This window comes from Pezoporus wallicus, unplaced genomic scaffold, assembly GCF_028554395.1.
Source record: "Pezoporus wallicus isolate ANWC-B61680 ecotype Strahan unplaced genomic scaffold, APGP_CSIRO_Pwel_v1 contig_3017, whole genome shotgun sequence".
Lineage (NCBI taxonomy): Eukaryota > Metazoa > Chordata > Aves > Psittaciformes > Psittacidae > Pezoporus > Pezoporus wallicus.
In genome coordinates this window covers 2,973,996-2,990,571 of record NW_026638957.1, presented here as the reverse complement: position 1 = coordinate 2,990,571, position 16,576 = coordinate 2,973,996, and the positions used below count along the sequence as shown (strand labels likewise).

Here is a 16,576-nt window from a genome sequence, read left to right as displayed (position 1 = left end):
GCAAGCACAAGCACCTCGTCCCGGCTTCGCACCGCATCCTGCCCGCGCCTGACTGTCTGCCCTCTCCCTCCCTCACCCGCTGCCGCCCAGGGGCGCCGTCTATTGGCCGGCGCCGACCCTCTCCGGGCTTCTCATTCGCGGCGGGCCGTGCCCGTCACGACGCTGCCGCGGCCCGGCTCTAATTGCCGGGTCAGGGTGCGCTTCGCCACAGGTAGTGTTGCTCCGGCGCTGGGGCTGAACGGTCTGTGGGAGCTTTGCGCCTCCACCTCTGGCCGTGGACAGCTGTTGCCCTTCGCATCGCTCTCTCGAAGCTGCTCGCTCCTGTCCCGGCCGCCGCTCCTGCAGCTGCGGGGCGAGCTCGGCGGGTGAAGAGCAGCCTGTTGCTGCTGGGAGGAGGGACCGGAGCGGCGGCGGGCGGTCCTGAGTTTCCCCCCTGCGCGGGGCGGGGGAGCGATGAGCAGCGCATTGTTTCCCCTGTAGGCAGCGCCCGACGGGCAGCGGGGCGGCGGGGCATAGGTTCCGCGCCTTTGTCTCATGAGTGAGCTGGCCCCGCTCCCCCAGTCTCCCGCCACTGCCAGCCGGACTCGGCGACATGGACGTGACCGTCTCTGAGCTCCTGGAGCTCTTCCTGCAGAGCCCCTTGGTGACCTGGGTAAGCAGAGGGGGGAGTGGGGGGCAGCCGGTGAGCGGCCGGGCCCTTACGCCATCCCCCAACCCTAACTGTCCTTCTCCGGCAGGTGAAAACCTTCGGCGCCTTGGGGAGCGGGGACGAGGACAACCTCGGCATCTACATGGACCTGGTGGATGGCGTCGTCCTGAACAAGATTATGCTACAGATGTGAGTGGGCTCTGGAGGGAGAGACCGTGCGGGGGAGGGCAGCGCCGAGCACGCCTCGGCCCTCACCCACGGGGGGCGCCGGGGCTGCCGGAGGAGAGGTCGCCACTTCAAATGGCGGTGTCCGGCTGGAGACGGCGCCGTCTTTATCCTCCGCTGGGAAAGCGGACAGGCTGGAAGGACCGGGTGCAGGGCGAAAGCACCACGTTTGCATTTTTCCTTTTGGTTTTCTTTGAAATTAACAAAAAAGAGAAAAAAAACCACACCCCATGCGAACTCGGTTCTCTAAAACATGCTTTAATGTTTTTCTCTTTTGGTGGTGTTTTCCCCTTTACTCCTCTTCCCCCCAGCCCCAACAGTTACTTTTTCTTAATTGTTCATATATGCTGTAGGGGAAGGTATATTGCATTACTACAAATAAGGAAATGAAAGTGCTTTATCATATGAAGCTTTAATGGAAGGATCTCATCTGAAGTGTGTCTGCTCTTGTGTGAGCTTCAATATTAAATATGTAACTTAGAAAAAAAAAAGCCCAGCATCACTGATATCTCTTTATGGCAGCACTGTAAGGATGTGTCTTCAGGAAACTTACTTATAAATAGCTTAAAAGAGCAAACACTGAAAACACTGTAATGTTGAAATGAATGGTTGGTAGAAGTTGAACGTTTCTTTTAACCACATCCTTTCCTGTTGATGGTCTGCTACATGCAGATCCTGACTGTTTTCTATCATCTTTTAAGTGTTCTGAAATGTGTCTAACAACGTTTGTAGGGAGAAATATTTGACTTTCTAGAGAGGAGCCTTTGGAAATACCTCAGTTTTGGCGCTGCATTCTTTCAAGTGAATAAAATCAATTGAAGCTTCAGTGATTTGCAGCGTTAGGCCGAGTCCCAGTACTTAAATGAAGAATTTGTGTTGGAATCTTCAAGTGAAATTCCTGAAAAGTAACTTACTTACAACCCCTGCTCCATCCAGTGAAGTTGGCAGATTTTGTTATCTTTTGGTATCTGGCTGCTCCATCTGACAGGTAATCATGTTTTCTTCTGGTTTGTGGAAGCTAACAATGGAGATTGTGAACTGGAACTTAGTGTAGCTGGTGAAGGCTCATGGTTTGGAACAGAATCCAGATCAGTCAGCCCACTTGGTGATGACAGGCTAGTGGTGTAAAGTGTTAGCTGTGATGGAAACCTGGTACAAAAAGAAGACATAAATTTCAGTATTTTTCAAGGAATAATTACACTTTTAAAAGGTAACTTTCTGCAAATTAGGGCCTTGAGTATGAGCAGTTGGATCCAGACTTGTAGTTTTCCAAGATATGGGAAATTGGGTTTAGATTTATGACCATTATGCTTGGCACGGAGAGGACCAACCGAACTATCAAGGAACAGCAGCAGTTGAGTCTGCTGCTCATTTACTTAGCTATCACGGTTAAATAACATGTGAAAGAATCTTACCCTTTCAAAACAAGAAAAATTCATTTAGTAGTTGCTCTTGAATTTTGTTAAATAGGCTGAAGTTATGTGGCTTTTGAACGATTGTGGCACTCTTATGAGTGATGTGGTTTAGAAGTGATTTATCCAGTGGTGTGCGCAAACAAGCAGCCATCTGTAGATGGCTGTTGAAACATGTCTAAGGAGATACAAAATTATTAAAGTCTATGGAGCAACTTAACAATGCTTTGAGGACAAAGAGTGAAGAATAAGATCTCCTGGAATTAATGAAGATAAGCATATAGGCTGACCAAGTGCAGTGCCTCTAGTTGGCATTTTTGTTAGGTACCATGTGATTGTGAGAAATGCCCTGGCAGGTTTACTTGCCCTGGGCAATCAGGTAAGTAAGTTTGTTTTTTCCAAAAAAAACATGTCTCCCAGCAGTGTTCCCAAAAGTCTAAGTGGGGGACGCACAAGCAGTGCAGAGCAGGAGACTGGGACATTACCCCTCCTTTTTAGGCAGCTTTGGCAGTGCTTCAAATGGTGCCTCGGTGCTTGAAACTAAGAGCTTTCTACCGAGAGCCCAGGACTGTTTAACTTAGGAAGGGTTGTGGTTGTATTTATGTATCCCAACCCAGCAAGGCACTCGGGAAAGGTGCTGCGACCTTCACTTTTTCCTGACTTAACCTTTAGAAGTAGCAGTGCAATTACTGCTTGCCTGTAAATCAGGAAAGCCTTTGAAGGCATATTTCTGCCCACAAAGCTTTCAGAATAATGAAATAAGCATGTATTTTAGATGCTTGCTCATCAGCTTTTCAGGTCCTGATCCCTGAAGATGACTTCCAGTGTTTGGCTTGAGACTTCTTGTTGAAATTGTATTAATGAGGGCCTTTGATAAATTGGCTAGAATCTGACATACCATGCCATGACAGTGGTGATTGCCTGAAAGCACAGATGTGTGCATGCACACACACATGCAGAGAACTGGGGGTAGCAGAGTGGAAGAGCTGGGCACATGGTGTCATAGCTGTCTCCTTGCATGCGTATTACTTCTAGGTTTTTAGCTTAAATAACCTGCTTGCTTGCTTACTGGAACACAAGTAACGTGGGTACGTGAGCTTGCATCTAAACACCAAGTGTGATGCAGTACTTTGCTGCAGATCAGCAGATTTCTTTCAGTGAAAATTTTGAAAGCCAAATTCTTGGGAATTTCATTATTAAAATAAAACATCTTTGTCCTGCAGCTAAGCAGATTTTAAAGTTTAATCCATGGCCAAAGAGACAGGTGGATCTGTGAAGAAATCCAGATATACCTGTTGAGTGGAGGTTGCTGAATGAAGCTGTTTGAGGCTAGTGGGCTGTACAGTTCAATCAGCCTCTGATTTCTGTTGTAATAGGTTGGATTTTGCTCAAATGCTCTCTGGCAAGAAGAAGATCCCAGCTGCTTGAAATTATGGAGTCAATGTTTTTTAGGCAGTGGGCTCATATCAGCAAGGCAGCTGTGTCACTGGAGAGATATGGGATGTCTACCACTCTTCCTGTCCACAGGTCCCTGCTGGCTATGTGACGGGAGGTGAAAACAAGGCTGTGTCTTCGCTCTGTCTTTTTCAGAAACAGTCTGCCCCCAGGAATGCTAGGCCTGAATAAAATGTAGTTTGCTCAGGCTCACCAAATGTAGCCATGGCACAAGAGCAAAAGAAGTGAACCCAGCCTGGGCTTACCTAGATTCTGACTACAATGTGATCAGTGGGTAACCATCTGTTGGGCTTTGCTGGTGATTCCTTAGCTTACTGATCCCTGACAAAACAAGACCCTTTCTAAAGAACTGAGGATTGCTTAGTTCTCAATAATGGTGCCTAGATGCTTAACGAGTTAAAGCTAATAAGAAGAGACAGCAGTGTTTGGTTTCCCCCACCTATATTTTAAAACAAGACAAATGTTTTTTTCAAGTCATTTTGCTCTAAAAGACTAGTTTCTTTTTCCTGTGTGCTGTCCAAGTGTATACCTCAATCTGATAATGCAAAAAGGACATGTTGATTTTTGCAGACTTGCAGTACTGGCTGAAAACTCTGCATACAAAACTTTGTGCTAATCTTCAAAGTGGAACTGCCATATTCCAAGTTTCTGTGTTTCTGGTGCATTTATATGTATCAGGTTAATGAGGTTCTCTGTGGACAAAATTTAAACTTTTTTCAGATGATTGTGTGTCACTTCCAGTATGAAACTAGCATGTGGCCATACTGCTTAGACTGCCTTCAGTGTTACAGTTGCAGCTGTGGCATAACACCTACAAGCATAAGCAAATATTTGTCCTGTTTAACTTACTGTAGAAAGCTTTTTATTTGGGAAATAGCATGGGGGTTTACACATGCACATAAATGTTTTCATATTGACTTGTTCTAATTCTTCTAATTGATGGTAGACTCTGCTGTCAAAATGTTTAGTGAATAGGAATATGTCTTAGGAGTACAGCTGATAAAACTGCTTGCATTGAAATCACATAATAAAAATGCACAATAATAGGTCTTTCAATTTCAATCACAGCTGTCATGGTTTGTGGTACTGTCAATCTGTGGCTTTAATTTGAACCGTGTGACAGGAGCAGCCATGTTGTGAGAGCACGCTTCTTGTGATTTGCAGCAAATGGCTTGAATGCTGGAAGGTTGGAGATATGCATCTGTTTAATTAAAAATCTCATTTGGAGGTGCATTTTTCTACCATGTTCTAGGCAATTTGGAAACCCTGCCGGCCTTATTGGCATCATCCCACTTGATGATAGAGGAAGAAGTTGGATGATGGGAGAGTTAGGCTGGTCCAAGAATGGTGTATTTTCAGTTGGCGGGTTAGCTGCAGAGTGAAGTGCCATGGGATTCTGGGCACAGCTGGTTTCTTCTAATGTCTCATAACCACTGGGCCTGGTTTGTGGGCTTCCCCCTTAATCATGGAAAAATCCATGTCAGAAATTTCTCAAATGAGAATTATTATTTTCATTTTTTAAATTTTTTTTTGTTATTTCTATTTTATTAATTGGTTAAGAGATTGCATCTTCAAGCACTTGTGCTGCTGGCCCCATGCCTGCTGAACTCATCACTTGGCCTCTGCCTCCTGGCCCTTCCTTTTCTCTGTGCTCCTGTAAAAGTCATGAAGGTGTAAAACCAGAGGACTTCTTTAAAATGTTTGGGTATGTAGTAAGGTTTGAGACTTTCCTTCTGTTCATGTGGCTTGGGTGTTTACTTGTTTGTGAAGTACCTCTCTTAGTCATGCCACCTTCGTCTTATTTGAGCAACTTTTTTGATCTTTACAAGTAGGTGATTTTTAAAAAGGGAGCTGTAGTTTTCATTACGTGTGTGTGTGTGTGTGTAAGGGAAATACTAAACATCAAGGGACTGAAAAAGCATCTCACTGAAGTCCTGTGCAGGTATTTTTCAAATACATTCAAGAATTTGTATGGGTTCCCTGGTTGGTGTTGTAAAAATATCTTTAGTTTTCAGTGTGATCCTTGGAAATTCTTTCTGTAAGTTCTTCATGAAGAGGTTTCACCAACCAAACAGGTCTTAGAATGTGTCAAAGTTTGGTACCAACAGCTCTGTTTTCTTGATAGTGGAAAAATCTCTAAACACAGAACTTGCCCCTTACAGTGTAAAGTTTACTCAGGTGCTTTTTTTTTCCTTGAGGACTCTGCTTCCCCTTTCCGCTTTTCCTTTGCTGTAGATCAGGCTGATAGGTTGTAGTGCTTCAAGTACCTCAATCTCTCTAGGTTTTTAGCCGCCTCCTTTCACTTCTGTTGAGATCAGCAAGTGCTGTGTGGCTGTGGGTGTTCTGGCAGCTTGCTCTTTTCCTGAGAGTGCAAGTAGCCTCAGTCCTCTGGGCTGCCTCTCCCAGCTCCCCTGCCTCAACCCTTCCATGTCCCCTGAGATGTCTCAGGGACAGGTGACTGACATGGAGAAGGCGACAGCAGGAGGGATCCAGCCGACCTCACATAATGTGACGCGGTTAATTTAGGCAGCAGGAGTGGCGCAGAAAATGTTTGAAAAATGCAATAAATATATTCTTTCTGAATAAATGCATGCCTCAAACCCTTGATTCTTATTAGTAGTCTTCATTTCCATGCTTATGTCAAAAAATGTTTTGCCTGTTCAGATGGATAAAACTGAGCTTACCTGGTAAATGGCAAAGAATAAATCTTTTTTTGGAAATGTCCCGCTGCCTCCAAGAGTAGCTTTCTGCAGGTCCTCCAACTTCTTGTCTGTGGAGCTACAACAGTTGTAGTCAGTATGAGCTTATCTGACCCAGGATTAAGAAAAAATGTGGCAGCAAATGAAAAAGTAATGGGATATTGCTTATTGGGAAGGGACTGTTTAGCTTTCCACCTAGAGACAATAAGCCCTGTGGTAGTTTGAAGTGTGGGTTGTGCTGGCCTTCCACTGCAAACCGTCTTCTCTGGAGTGAGCTGAGGGACTGCATAAAGTTGATTATGCAACATATACAGAAATCCATACTGTCATTTTCTTCGAGCTATGTTTTCTTTTCAGAAAAGCTTTTAACTTCATTGTTTGTGGAGAGGAGGGGGCAGGACAGCCAGAGTGACACTGTATGCTGCCGCTTGCCTCCAGGTTAAGAGGACCCTGAGGTCAGTGGCATTAAGGGCACTTGGGGCAACCAATTACCATTAATGAAGGTGATAGGATAAAAGCCCCGGAACTGCTGAGGGACTGGTTCTGCCAATGCTTGTGTTCTTGTAATAGATGACTAGCCCCACTGTGCCAAAAGATGAGCAGTTCTTGTCTTGGAAGGAGGAGTTGTTCTGGTTCTTACTTGCTTTGGAGAACCTCACCCAAGTCCTGCATTGCACTGCCTACAGCTGTTGAATAAATCTGCTCTCCTTTGCTGTGGCTGGTGGGTGTGTTTTGTGGAATTTTGCCCCATTTCATGTAGTTTTGAGATGGGTTGTGAAGTATTGCTCTGCTGTACAGTCAAAGCTTTCTCTTCCTGGCTGTAGATGTTGATCAGTACCAGACAGTGGCATGGCAGTGTGCTGCTTACATGAGCTTTCCCATGGAAACAAGAACTGTAGGGTGGTCCTTCTGTTTGGCCAGCTTCTCTTTTATTGTGCATTTCTTCCCTTTAGGCTTCCTGGTTTGTTGTCATGACCTCACCAAAAAGGCTAAGCATCCAGCTTCCTTCAGGGTTCAGCTCAGACAGTACTGAAGCTTGGTACTCTCGCAGTTGAAGCCCAGGTGCCATTTATGCTTCTCCAACTTGCTGTGCTGCAAAAGACCCATACTGTCAGTTGGTGTATGGGTATGACTTCTGTATCTGCGCATCAGTAAAATGGAATACTTACTACAGATTTTGCTTTAAAAGCTTCTAACAGTAGGTTTTGTTCTTTTTTTTTTTTTTTCGTGATTGATTACAGTGCCAGTCAGTATACAAAATCCTTTGCTACTGTAAAGGCTCTGTAGGGTCTTGCTACCAGTGACTAGTTTACACAGTGGTCATCTGTACTTCAGTTTGCTTGAACTCTGGTGCATAAATACTGTGTCTGATGTTATCTGCTGCCGTGGAGGTTTTCTCTCATCTCTGGAATATCAATGTATTCTGTCATATTTATGCACATAGCACTGCTTTTACTAAAGAGGCGCTTTGGGATGGCTGTGCATTTAAAGAGAAATAGAAAAAGCTCTCTCACGTACTTATGTAAACTTCGGCAGATACACTTTAAGAACAAATATTGGATCAGTTCTCTTATTTTCTTGTCATTGCTGGAGTTCACTGTTTGGCCCTGGAAGAGCTGTGAATGGCTTAATTAACAGCCACAGAGCAGAGCTCTGGGAGGCAGGTGTTTGGATTGTGTGGGAGTTTGCTGATAAGAGTATTTATTAGAGGGAGAACACAAGACTTTGATCTAAGGTGTTAGCAGATAAAGGTTTTCAGGTTCCTTTTGTTTGCAGCATGTTAGGGTGTACACAGGCTATCTGAAGGTGTACATTCATATTAAATTATTTACAGCTTTTTTCCTGTGTTTTATCTTTTATTTTAGAAATTAAAAAAAAAAATCAGGTACAATTTTGATTTGCTTTCTTTAAAATCAAATAAACTTTAGGCTTCTTTTCCTAAAATCTTTACACCAACTTTTTTCTTGTTTTGCTTATATCTCTACCTGTGTTTATGTTTTATTCATATCTTGAAGCCCAGTAGAGTGTTTATGAGGCACAGTGGATATATGAGTATCTCTCTGCTGTACAAAGCTTTCTCTTTCTGGCTGTAGACTTTGGTAAGTGTCAGACAGTGGCATAGTAGCTTGCTGCTTACATGAGTTTTCACATGGAAACAACTGTGGGGTTACATCTAGTAACATCTAGTGAGTTGATATGGTATAATGAAAGTGCAATGTTTCTTTTTCCCTTCAGTGTATAATAGATACAGGTTCTGCATTGATCAAGTGTTAACACCCTTCTCTTGTCAAAAAACTTCCAAAGCCAAGGAAGGCATGGTAGTCTTTCCTAGGCTTCCCTTTATTTGAATAAGATAAACCCCTTATTATCAGAGACTGCTTTGATCTAGTGTGTACAAGCTAAATATGCTCTTTTCTTTGGGGAAATACAAATAGGAAGGGAAGCTGCCCTGAACTGCTGTGTGGGTTAACTATAAAGTATGATACTTTGTGGTGTTCATGGAAATTTCCAAGTTATACATATGGGCAAAGGTAATGAGCTTTCTCCATTGTAAATTAATATATATGTATCCTATATAATTATGTCAGCACATTTAATGGGTAAATTTTTAAGGGTTTTCCTAATGGTGTATTACTGAGATATTAAATCTTAGTACTGAGTAAAATAGTAATATTTTGTTTTATTTTTCCTCTTTTAATAGAGATCCTCGACCAACCAACCAGTGTGTCAACAAGCATGTAAATAATGACACCTATCTTCGGGTTCAAAACCTGACCATCTTAGTCAGAAACATTAAGACTTACTATCAGGTGAGATTTTGTCTCTCTGCTCATTGATCTGTGGTGATTGCTATAATGTTTCAGCTGGTGCAGGGGCTAGTGGCTCAAAAAAGAATTGATACAAGAAATCAAAAGGAAACTGTTTATGTAAAAGCACTTTCAGCCATGCTTTCCTTATGAAGTGGCAATCCACCTGCCTTACCTGCCCCTCACGGCCAGAGGCTGGTTCCTGGCACCCCTCTTCTTTCAAGGAAGAAATGTGCTCAAAGACTATGATAGTGCTTGGATAGTACATGTAGTAAAAAACCTCCTTTGTGGTGAGGTAGCAGGCGGTGTATGTGAAGGGATTTGCTGACATTGGAGTAATGGGTTTGGGTATAAAATTTAAAACAAGTGACTTTCTGTTAAAGGGGCTGCCAGCAAGCAAATGGTTATGAAGAACTGTACTTAATGCTAGAATATAAATGTCAATTTGCTATAGCATTAATTAGGAAAAATCTGTTCTTATCTTGAAGGTAGACATTGTATGCTGTGTACCTGTTCTTGGGTGTTAAAGCAGTTGTTTGTTCCAAACTCCTCCTTTAAGAGACTTAAGTGCAGGAATTACTGCAAATTCTTACAGACAGTGCGCTTCTTAGGCATCGTTCTTGAACTGACTGCCGGTGTTCCTCTGCTGTAATAGTGTTCCTCTAAAATGAGGGTGGTGACAGCTGAGAACCTCTGCAGACTTAGATACATATTTGATGCTGCTGGGAAGCCACAGAGGTAAATTCAGTTATTCTAAATAGAATTTCTGTATACACACTGTAGTGTATATTTAGACTCCTTAATGAGAGGAGTAAATGTTCTGCTATTTTCTTCTACACATCTTTTTGCCAGATTTGAATGCTGTGCATTATAAACCAGGCTGAAACCAATGAGGGCTGTTAAAATGCTCCTCTGTGTATGTGTCTTGAGCTTATGATGGACAAAACAGCTAAACTGTAGGAGTTGATGTCAGTGTGCTCATCTTGGATACTTAATTTTTTCTGTACACGCAGAAGAGATTAAATGCTTAACTATTGTAGTCCTTTTTGATGCTGTTTTCTTACATGTTATTGCCTACTTCTAGTCCATATTATTGCCACTGCTATGTTTCTGACCTTGTTCAAGGAAGCCTAAAAGAGAGAGGGACTTGTGGAGAAGTTGTATGGGGTAGATGACTCATCTGTGCAAGTTACAGCAGCTTGCTAGTAAAATGAAGTGTGTAACTCTGTTTTGATATTATGTAGAAGGGTATCATGTATTTCTGAAGACAGCTGACGTGTCTTGATTGTTGAAAACTGGAGATGCTAATACAATGTGATGTCATCCCTGAGACTTGTGATTTTTCAAGGGCGAAATTCCATTTGGTCATAACTGGAGGCTGAATGTGGGTATTTTATTTCTTTGTTACCCACTGAACAGTGTAACTATGTATGGAGTCTACAAGGAAAAAGGACTGTTTAAGGCCAGGGACAGGATTAGTTTGTCTTCCTCTCTCCTCACCCCGACAAGATTTACAGTCTAAGAGTCTGGTCCATCAGATGTTGAAACTCAAGCCTTTTATTCATGTGACTACTTTGTCTTGGAGCTGATAATACAAATTCTTTAAAGAGTACCTTAGCAGAGCTCAGGTTCATAAAAAGAGAAAAATTATTAATAATTATATGATATGTTGCTTAGTGTTTTGTTGACCTAGCTGTTGTGTTGTCTAATCGTAATTCAGTAAAGCTAGCAATGACTAAAATAGGTTAAGACAGAGTTTTCAATGGGAAACAGTAGTTGAGGTTTGCTGTCACAAGCGTAACCGTGAGATTCCTGTTGTAGTCAGGAAATTAAGTACCATGCATTTTGTTGCCTGAGGACTACATATACTTCATGTAAAAAAAGCTAAGAGTCATGAGAACTGATCATTCTTTGCATTTGGTCCTGAAAATGTGTAATTAGAGCAAAGTTTAAAATAAAATCACATTTTTTGTGATGATAATGTTGTATAGTAAATGTACTTATCCTTGTCAGAATTGCATTTTTCAGGGCAAATCCAAGGTCTTGATGGTAATCTGAGAATCCCTTTCATGTGGTACTGTGCAACCTTCAACTCTCCATAGTCTGGGTGGAGTTAAGGCCATCTATGCTGTGGCCAAGCTCTGAGTGATTTGGAGTGTAATGTTGCATCTGTACTAATGTCTGTTAGATGTTCAGAACATTTCTTTGTATTTTAGGATCTTGTAGAATCTACTTTTTTTTTTTTTTAACATGCAACCAGGTGGCTGCTTTGGGATATATTAAATATTGTTAGGCCTCTCTTCAGTGTTTAGAGATGTTTCCAAGTAGGTTGAAGTTGTGGGCATTGTTTGAAGTAGTATTAATATACTAGCTTAAGTTAAAGCGAGTATAGTGTCTTACTGACTGAAAACATAGTCAAATTTGATTGCAGACTGGAAGTGGGAGGGGAAAAAAGTTCCTGACAAACAATAGGAACATGAATTTGCTGCTTCCTCAAGAGAAACAAAAGCTCCAAAAATACAGTGTTGGCCTTGACATTTTACATTCCCTTTCACTTAATGGACCCAAGTAAAGTTTACAGCTTCATAAATTCTAGGTCTCCTAGAATTAGGAAAATGGCACTTCATGCTTCATTGAAGGACATTGGAAGGTATGAAACAATACTTGCCCCTCTCTGCACTGGGCAGGATTGATCAAGAGTATGACATAAATTCATGGTACTGTAAACTCTATCTGAGGAAGGTGACATAACTGGCTACTAAAATTACCTTTGATATTCAGAAGGCAGTTGATATTTCAGATCACATAGTTGTCTAGTTTATCTGTATCTAATATCAGATTTCTTATGTATCTGTAGATAATCTTTGTTAAAGCAAAATTCTCATTAATACAGATAACATTAATTATTATCTGAAATTAATATTATTCAGAAAATAAGGTTAGGTCTAATCCAGAAGCATGAGTCTAGGCATTCTTCACAGTGTTGTGGCTGTCCTGATTTCTCAGGCTGAGGGTTTGTGCCGGGAATGACAATGAACAAGCCAGGTTATTAGTGGAATTTGGTTCTGATTTGAGCCATAGAGTTTGGTTCTTACCTGTGCTTTGGCAGACATAACTTAGGAGTGGTGAATGCAATGAAGCAGCATTTTTAAGTTCAAATAAGCTCTAATTTTTAGAAGTTTGATAACTGAATTTTAAAATTCAGTTATCATTAAAAACTTTTTGGAGAGTTGTATAGTTGTATTCTCACAGCTTTCAGCTGCATGAAACTGGATTGTTGGTGGCTACTAGGAAAAATGCAGTGTCAGGACTGTTAAAATGAGGGACAATATTGGTTGCTGAGGCTTTGGTGGTGGGTTTTTTTTTTTTCATAGGGTACGTAATATTTGTTACTAGTGGTAGCAGTCATGTCTGCGTTTCCTGCTCTCTCAGCAGTTGCACCTTTGCATGTCTGTGATTGGCAAGAGGTCCCACTTTTGAAACCAAGACCAGGCAAATGACTCATTTTGCTGTGGGATTTCATGAGCATTCAAGAGAATCTGTCATTAATTGCATTTAATAACTGTTACAGCATTAGTTCACTGGAGAAACGGCTGGTCATAAAACTTCTGCAGTTGGTGCTGTATCTTGGAAAAGGGCTGAGCATGGCAGAATGTGTTCGTTGCTCATGGTGTGAGTTTTGTTTGTCTTTTCTTGCTCTGACTGAATCCAGACACTTGGCTGTCTTTAAACTGGAATTCAAAATGCTTGTGTAAGAAATGGTTTAGCACAAAAAATTACAGGCTACTGTCTGTGACTGCAGTGACGATGTTGATTGAAAGAGTCAATAGAGAACTGAATGTATTGGAGAAGAGGTGCTGATCCACTTCTCATTGGGGCAGGTGTTGTGCATCCTAGTCAAAGGGTGAAGTCTACATACTACAGCTAACTGGTGTATGTGGAAAAGATTGACCGCCAGCTGTCATCTGCTGCCTTGTGTTGATAACATGGTTGGGAATGTTGGTCCTTAAACCAACACTAGCTAGTTCAGTCCAACACAAAGGAAATCATCTTGCTATTCCTGAGCTCTGTCTTCACTTTGAAAGGCTTCTGTTGTGAGTTCCACTAAGTCTTATCTACTGGTCCAATTAAATTGGTTTGAAAATAGTTCAGGAGTACTGCAAGACTGAGCAATGCTTGGCTTCATTGAAATGAGCATTCTTGACCGTTGTTGCCACTGAGCTGTTATGGCCTTAATTCCCTGGGGCCTTGTGCTTCTTTTCCAAATGGTGATCCATCACAGCTGTGGCAACTATCTTCATAGTGGTGTGGCACTATCCCTGGTTTTGTCAGAGTTAGTACTAACCTTGTTAGTACTACAGTTTGTTGGTATCATTAAAAAAAAGGCAACAAAAAAAACACACACAAAAAAGCCCTTAAGCTTCAACAACCTATGCAAGCTATTATTGTTGCTGGTTCTGTCACTTCTTATGATGGAACAAGAAAGCTAGAAAATCTGAAGGGTGTTAGCCTATGCCTTCACTGTGCTGTGGACAATATTTAAATCCTGTAGTCTCCATGTAAGAGCAGCTGTCCTGATGTCTGCAACACTTGGAGAGTGTACTCGTACCTACAGAATTTTGAAAGAGGCCTAAGGCAAGCAGGCAGGGGAAGCTTGAAGTGGCTCTGCTGTGCTTCCTCTGCTCATGTGTCAATCCTTGGGTTTAGTGGCTTTTTCTGAGGAGCTAAAAATCACTTTGATAGCAGTTTATAAAAAAAAAATAAATTCTGACAACATCTGTTTTGATGTTAGCTGGTTTGCTAACCCTCAAATACCAGTAATCACTCCTACAGTATATAGGAGTATATATAGGAATGCTGGAGAGGGACTCTTCATTAAAGTCTGTAGTGACAGGACAAGGGGTAACGGGTTAAAACTTAAACAGGGGAAGTTTAGGTTGGATATAAGAAGGAAATTCTTTCCTGTTAGGGTGATGAGGCACTGGAATGGGTTGCCCAGGGAGGTTGTGAATGCTCCATCCCTGGCAGTGTTCAAGACCAGGTTGGACGAGGCCTTGGGTGATATGGTTTAGTGTGAGGTGTCCCTGCCCACGGCAGGGGGGTTGGACCTAGATGACCTTAAGGTCCTTTCCAACCCTAACGATTCTATGTTTCTATATACTGCAGTTCCAAGCAAAAATTCCTCCCAGTTACATGAAAAACTTGAGGCAGAAAGTGAAAAAGAAGTGGCAGTTGTGGCCACTGAATGCCTAGCAGATTGCTTCATGTTTTTAAATAGGTTGGAAATATATCTTAATTAAAAAAAAAAAATTAAATAAAAGTGTACCAAGACACAGTTCTGAAACCATTTATGACTGTGTGGCTTGTGCAGCTTCAAGAAAAAACTTGTAATGCTTAGCATTTCCATTAAAGTGAGGGTGTGGGGAGGAAAAATGAAACCATTCACTGAATTTTTAGAAACTTAACACCACAAATCCTACCCTTCCTACCTAAGCTCACTTAGCTGGGGTCAGAAATAATGGTGAGCAAGGATGCCTTACTTTAAGGAATGTTTCTACAGACGTGTGTCCTTTTACTTGGCTGCTCCATACTTGTGTAAAACAAGTACAAGCAGCAGGGTTTTTATCAGGCATGTTACAAGGTATTAGGTGGCTGTGAGTATGGCTGTGAGCTGCTGTTGTGTTGCTGTGGCTGTGTGAGACTGTTCTGTCTTCAGGCTGGGGCAAAAGCTGGTTCTCCTGTGGGTCAGCAAAGGTCTTGCAATACCAGTAGCCTTCAGGTCAATAGACGGCTCCTGCTTCCGTATTTGAAGTGTGGAGTCAGGCTTAGAGCTCTTGACTGGACTACGAAGAGGAATTCAGACTTGGAGCTCCAGATTTGGGCACAAGTTATGGACTGGGAGTTGTACTCAAGCTATAAATCGAGTCATGGAAGTAGCAGTGTCCTCTTTTGTGAATTGAAATCTTTCCCCTCTAGGCAGGCTAGTTCTAGTGGGCTGGTAATTCAGTACTTAGCAAAGTAAACACCAAGGGGCTAGAAATGCACATAAAGGCACACACCCTTAAAGTAAAAAAGCACTCTTCTGTTCTTAGGGGGGGGATTTTGTACCCACAGTTGCCTACTGAATTAGGTAAGTCTTTCTTTTGCTAGCCTTGTTTATTTGGTATGTTAAACTCCAATATGCCTGAGTGATGCAATATGCTTTCTTTTGATTCCTGTTCCCTGGAGATCTTAGTTTAGCAGCTCCTCATCTTGAGCTTTAAATTCCAAGACTATTAACTGAGAATGTCAGCTTTCTCAAGAGCAATATATAAGAAGGTTCAACAGATAAGCTCTTTCTAATTCAAAATTTTTTTGTGATCTCATGCACTTTTAAGTGTCTGTTAACTCCCTTTTCTGTACAGTTGAGTCGGCTTATGTGCATACAAACTCCTGAATCATTTCTGCATTGGCAATTGTATTGTTGCAGCTACCGAAGGTAGCATGCATGTTCTAGTGGCCTTAAGTTACAGCTGCACAAAGAAATGGTGGTGAGCAGCCACTAAACCTGTGTCTTTTGTGCCTCATTTTATTTTTTAAGAAGTCTACAATAAATAAGTTAACTATGATAAATAAGTTAGTACTAAGGTACCATTGTAGAGATGCTCTGTGTTTCAGTAAGGCAGTGGGCTCAGACGTGGGAAATAACTGCCACTGGCACAATGTGGCATAAGACGTTATCTGCTCTGTATTTGTTTCCACTCCTGTTCTTCATTTGACTCTTAGTTTAAACTTGCTACAGGCACAGACCGTCTATATGTATTTATCTAGTACTTCAGAACCAAGAAAGCCTCATTAAGCACATGACAAAAATGTTTTTAATTATATTTTCTGTTCTGCAATAGCATGCTCATGAGACATGAGGGTTGCATGTAAGACTGGTATTATAAAGACATTCAGTTATTGTGGTGGTGGGTGCAGGGCAAGGGTATGATTGATCTTGGCACAGGCATTCTGGGAAATGCTAAACTAGTGATACTAGTCTTTGATTTAGTCCTTCAGCTGAAAATAGTGGTACCACTCTGCAAGTGGAATAAACATAAGAACATGAGAAGGATCATGCTTACTTTGTGTAGGTCCTGTTATCAAGTTATTTCAGTGAGAAAGAGACTGAGACAGGTGGCTTATCGGGACCAGCCAGACTGATGCTTTTTTCTGTGGCTGAAAATGATCTTGCTCATTTCCAGAAGAACTAGACAAACATTGCTGCTCCAGAGCCGAAGTAAGCTTCTGCAGAGATCAGTTTTAAAAGTGTTTCCAGGTTGGTGAGAGCTACCGTATCACATGGCT

At 41.9% G+C, this 16,576-nt stretch overlaps 1 protein-coding gene across 2 annotated transcripts in view; it reads left to right on the top strand.

Moving 5' to 3' along the window:
- The first annotated feature begins 295 nt into the window (after positions 1-295).
- The window catches only part of CCDC88C (coiled-coil domain containing 88C), a 95,320-nt gene continuing 79,039 nt past the window's right edge, over positions 296-16,576 (top strand). Inside the window, exons 1-3 of one of the 2 annotated variants that reach the window (XM_057413304.1) lie at positions 296-652; positions 738-838; positions 9,142-9,250. In XM_057413304.1, coding sequence (XP_057269287.1) covers positions 593-652; positions 738-838; positions 9,142-9,250 — 270 coding nt within the window. In that variant the 5' untranslated portion in view covers positions 296-592. The remainder of the gene's footprint in view (positions 653-737; positions 839-9,141; positions 9,251-16,576) is intronic. The other variant, XM_057413305.1, reaches the window with a different exon arrangement.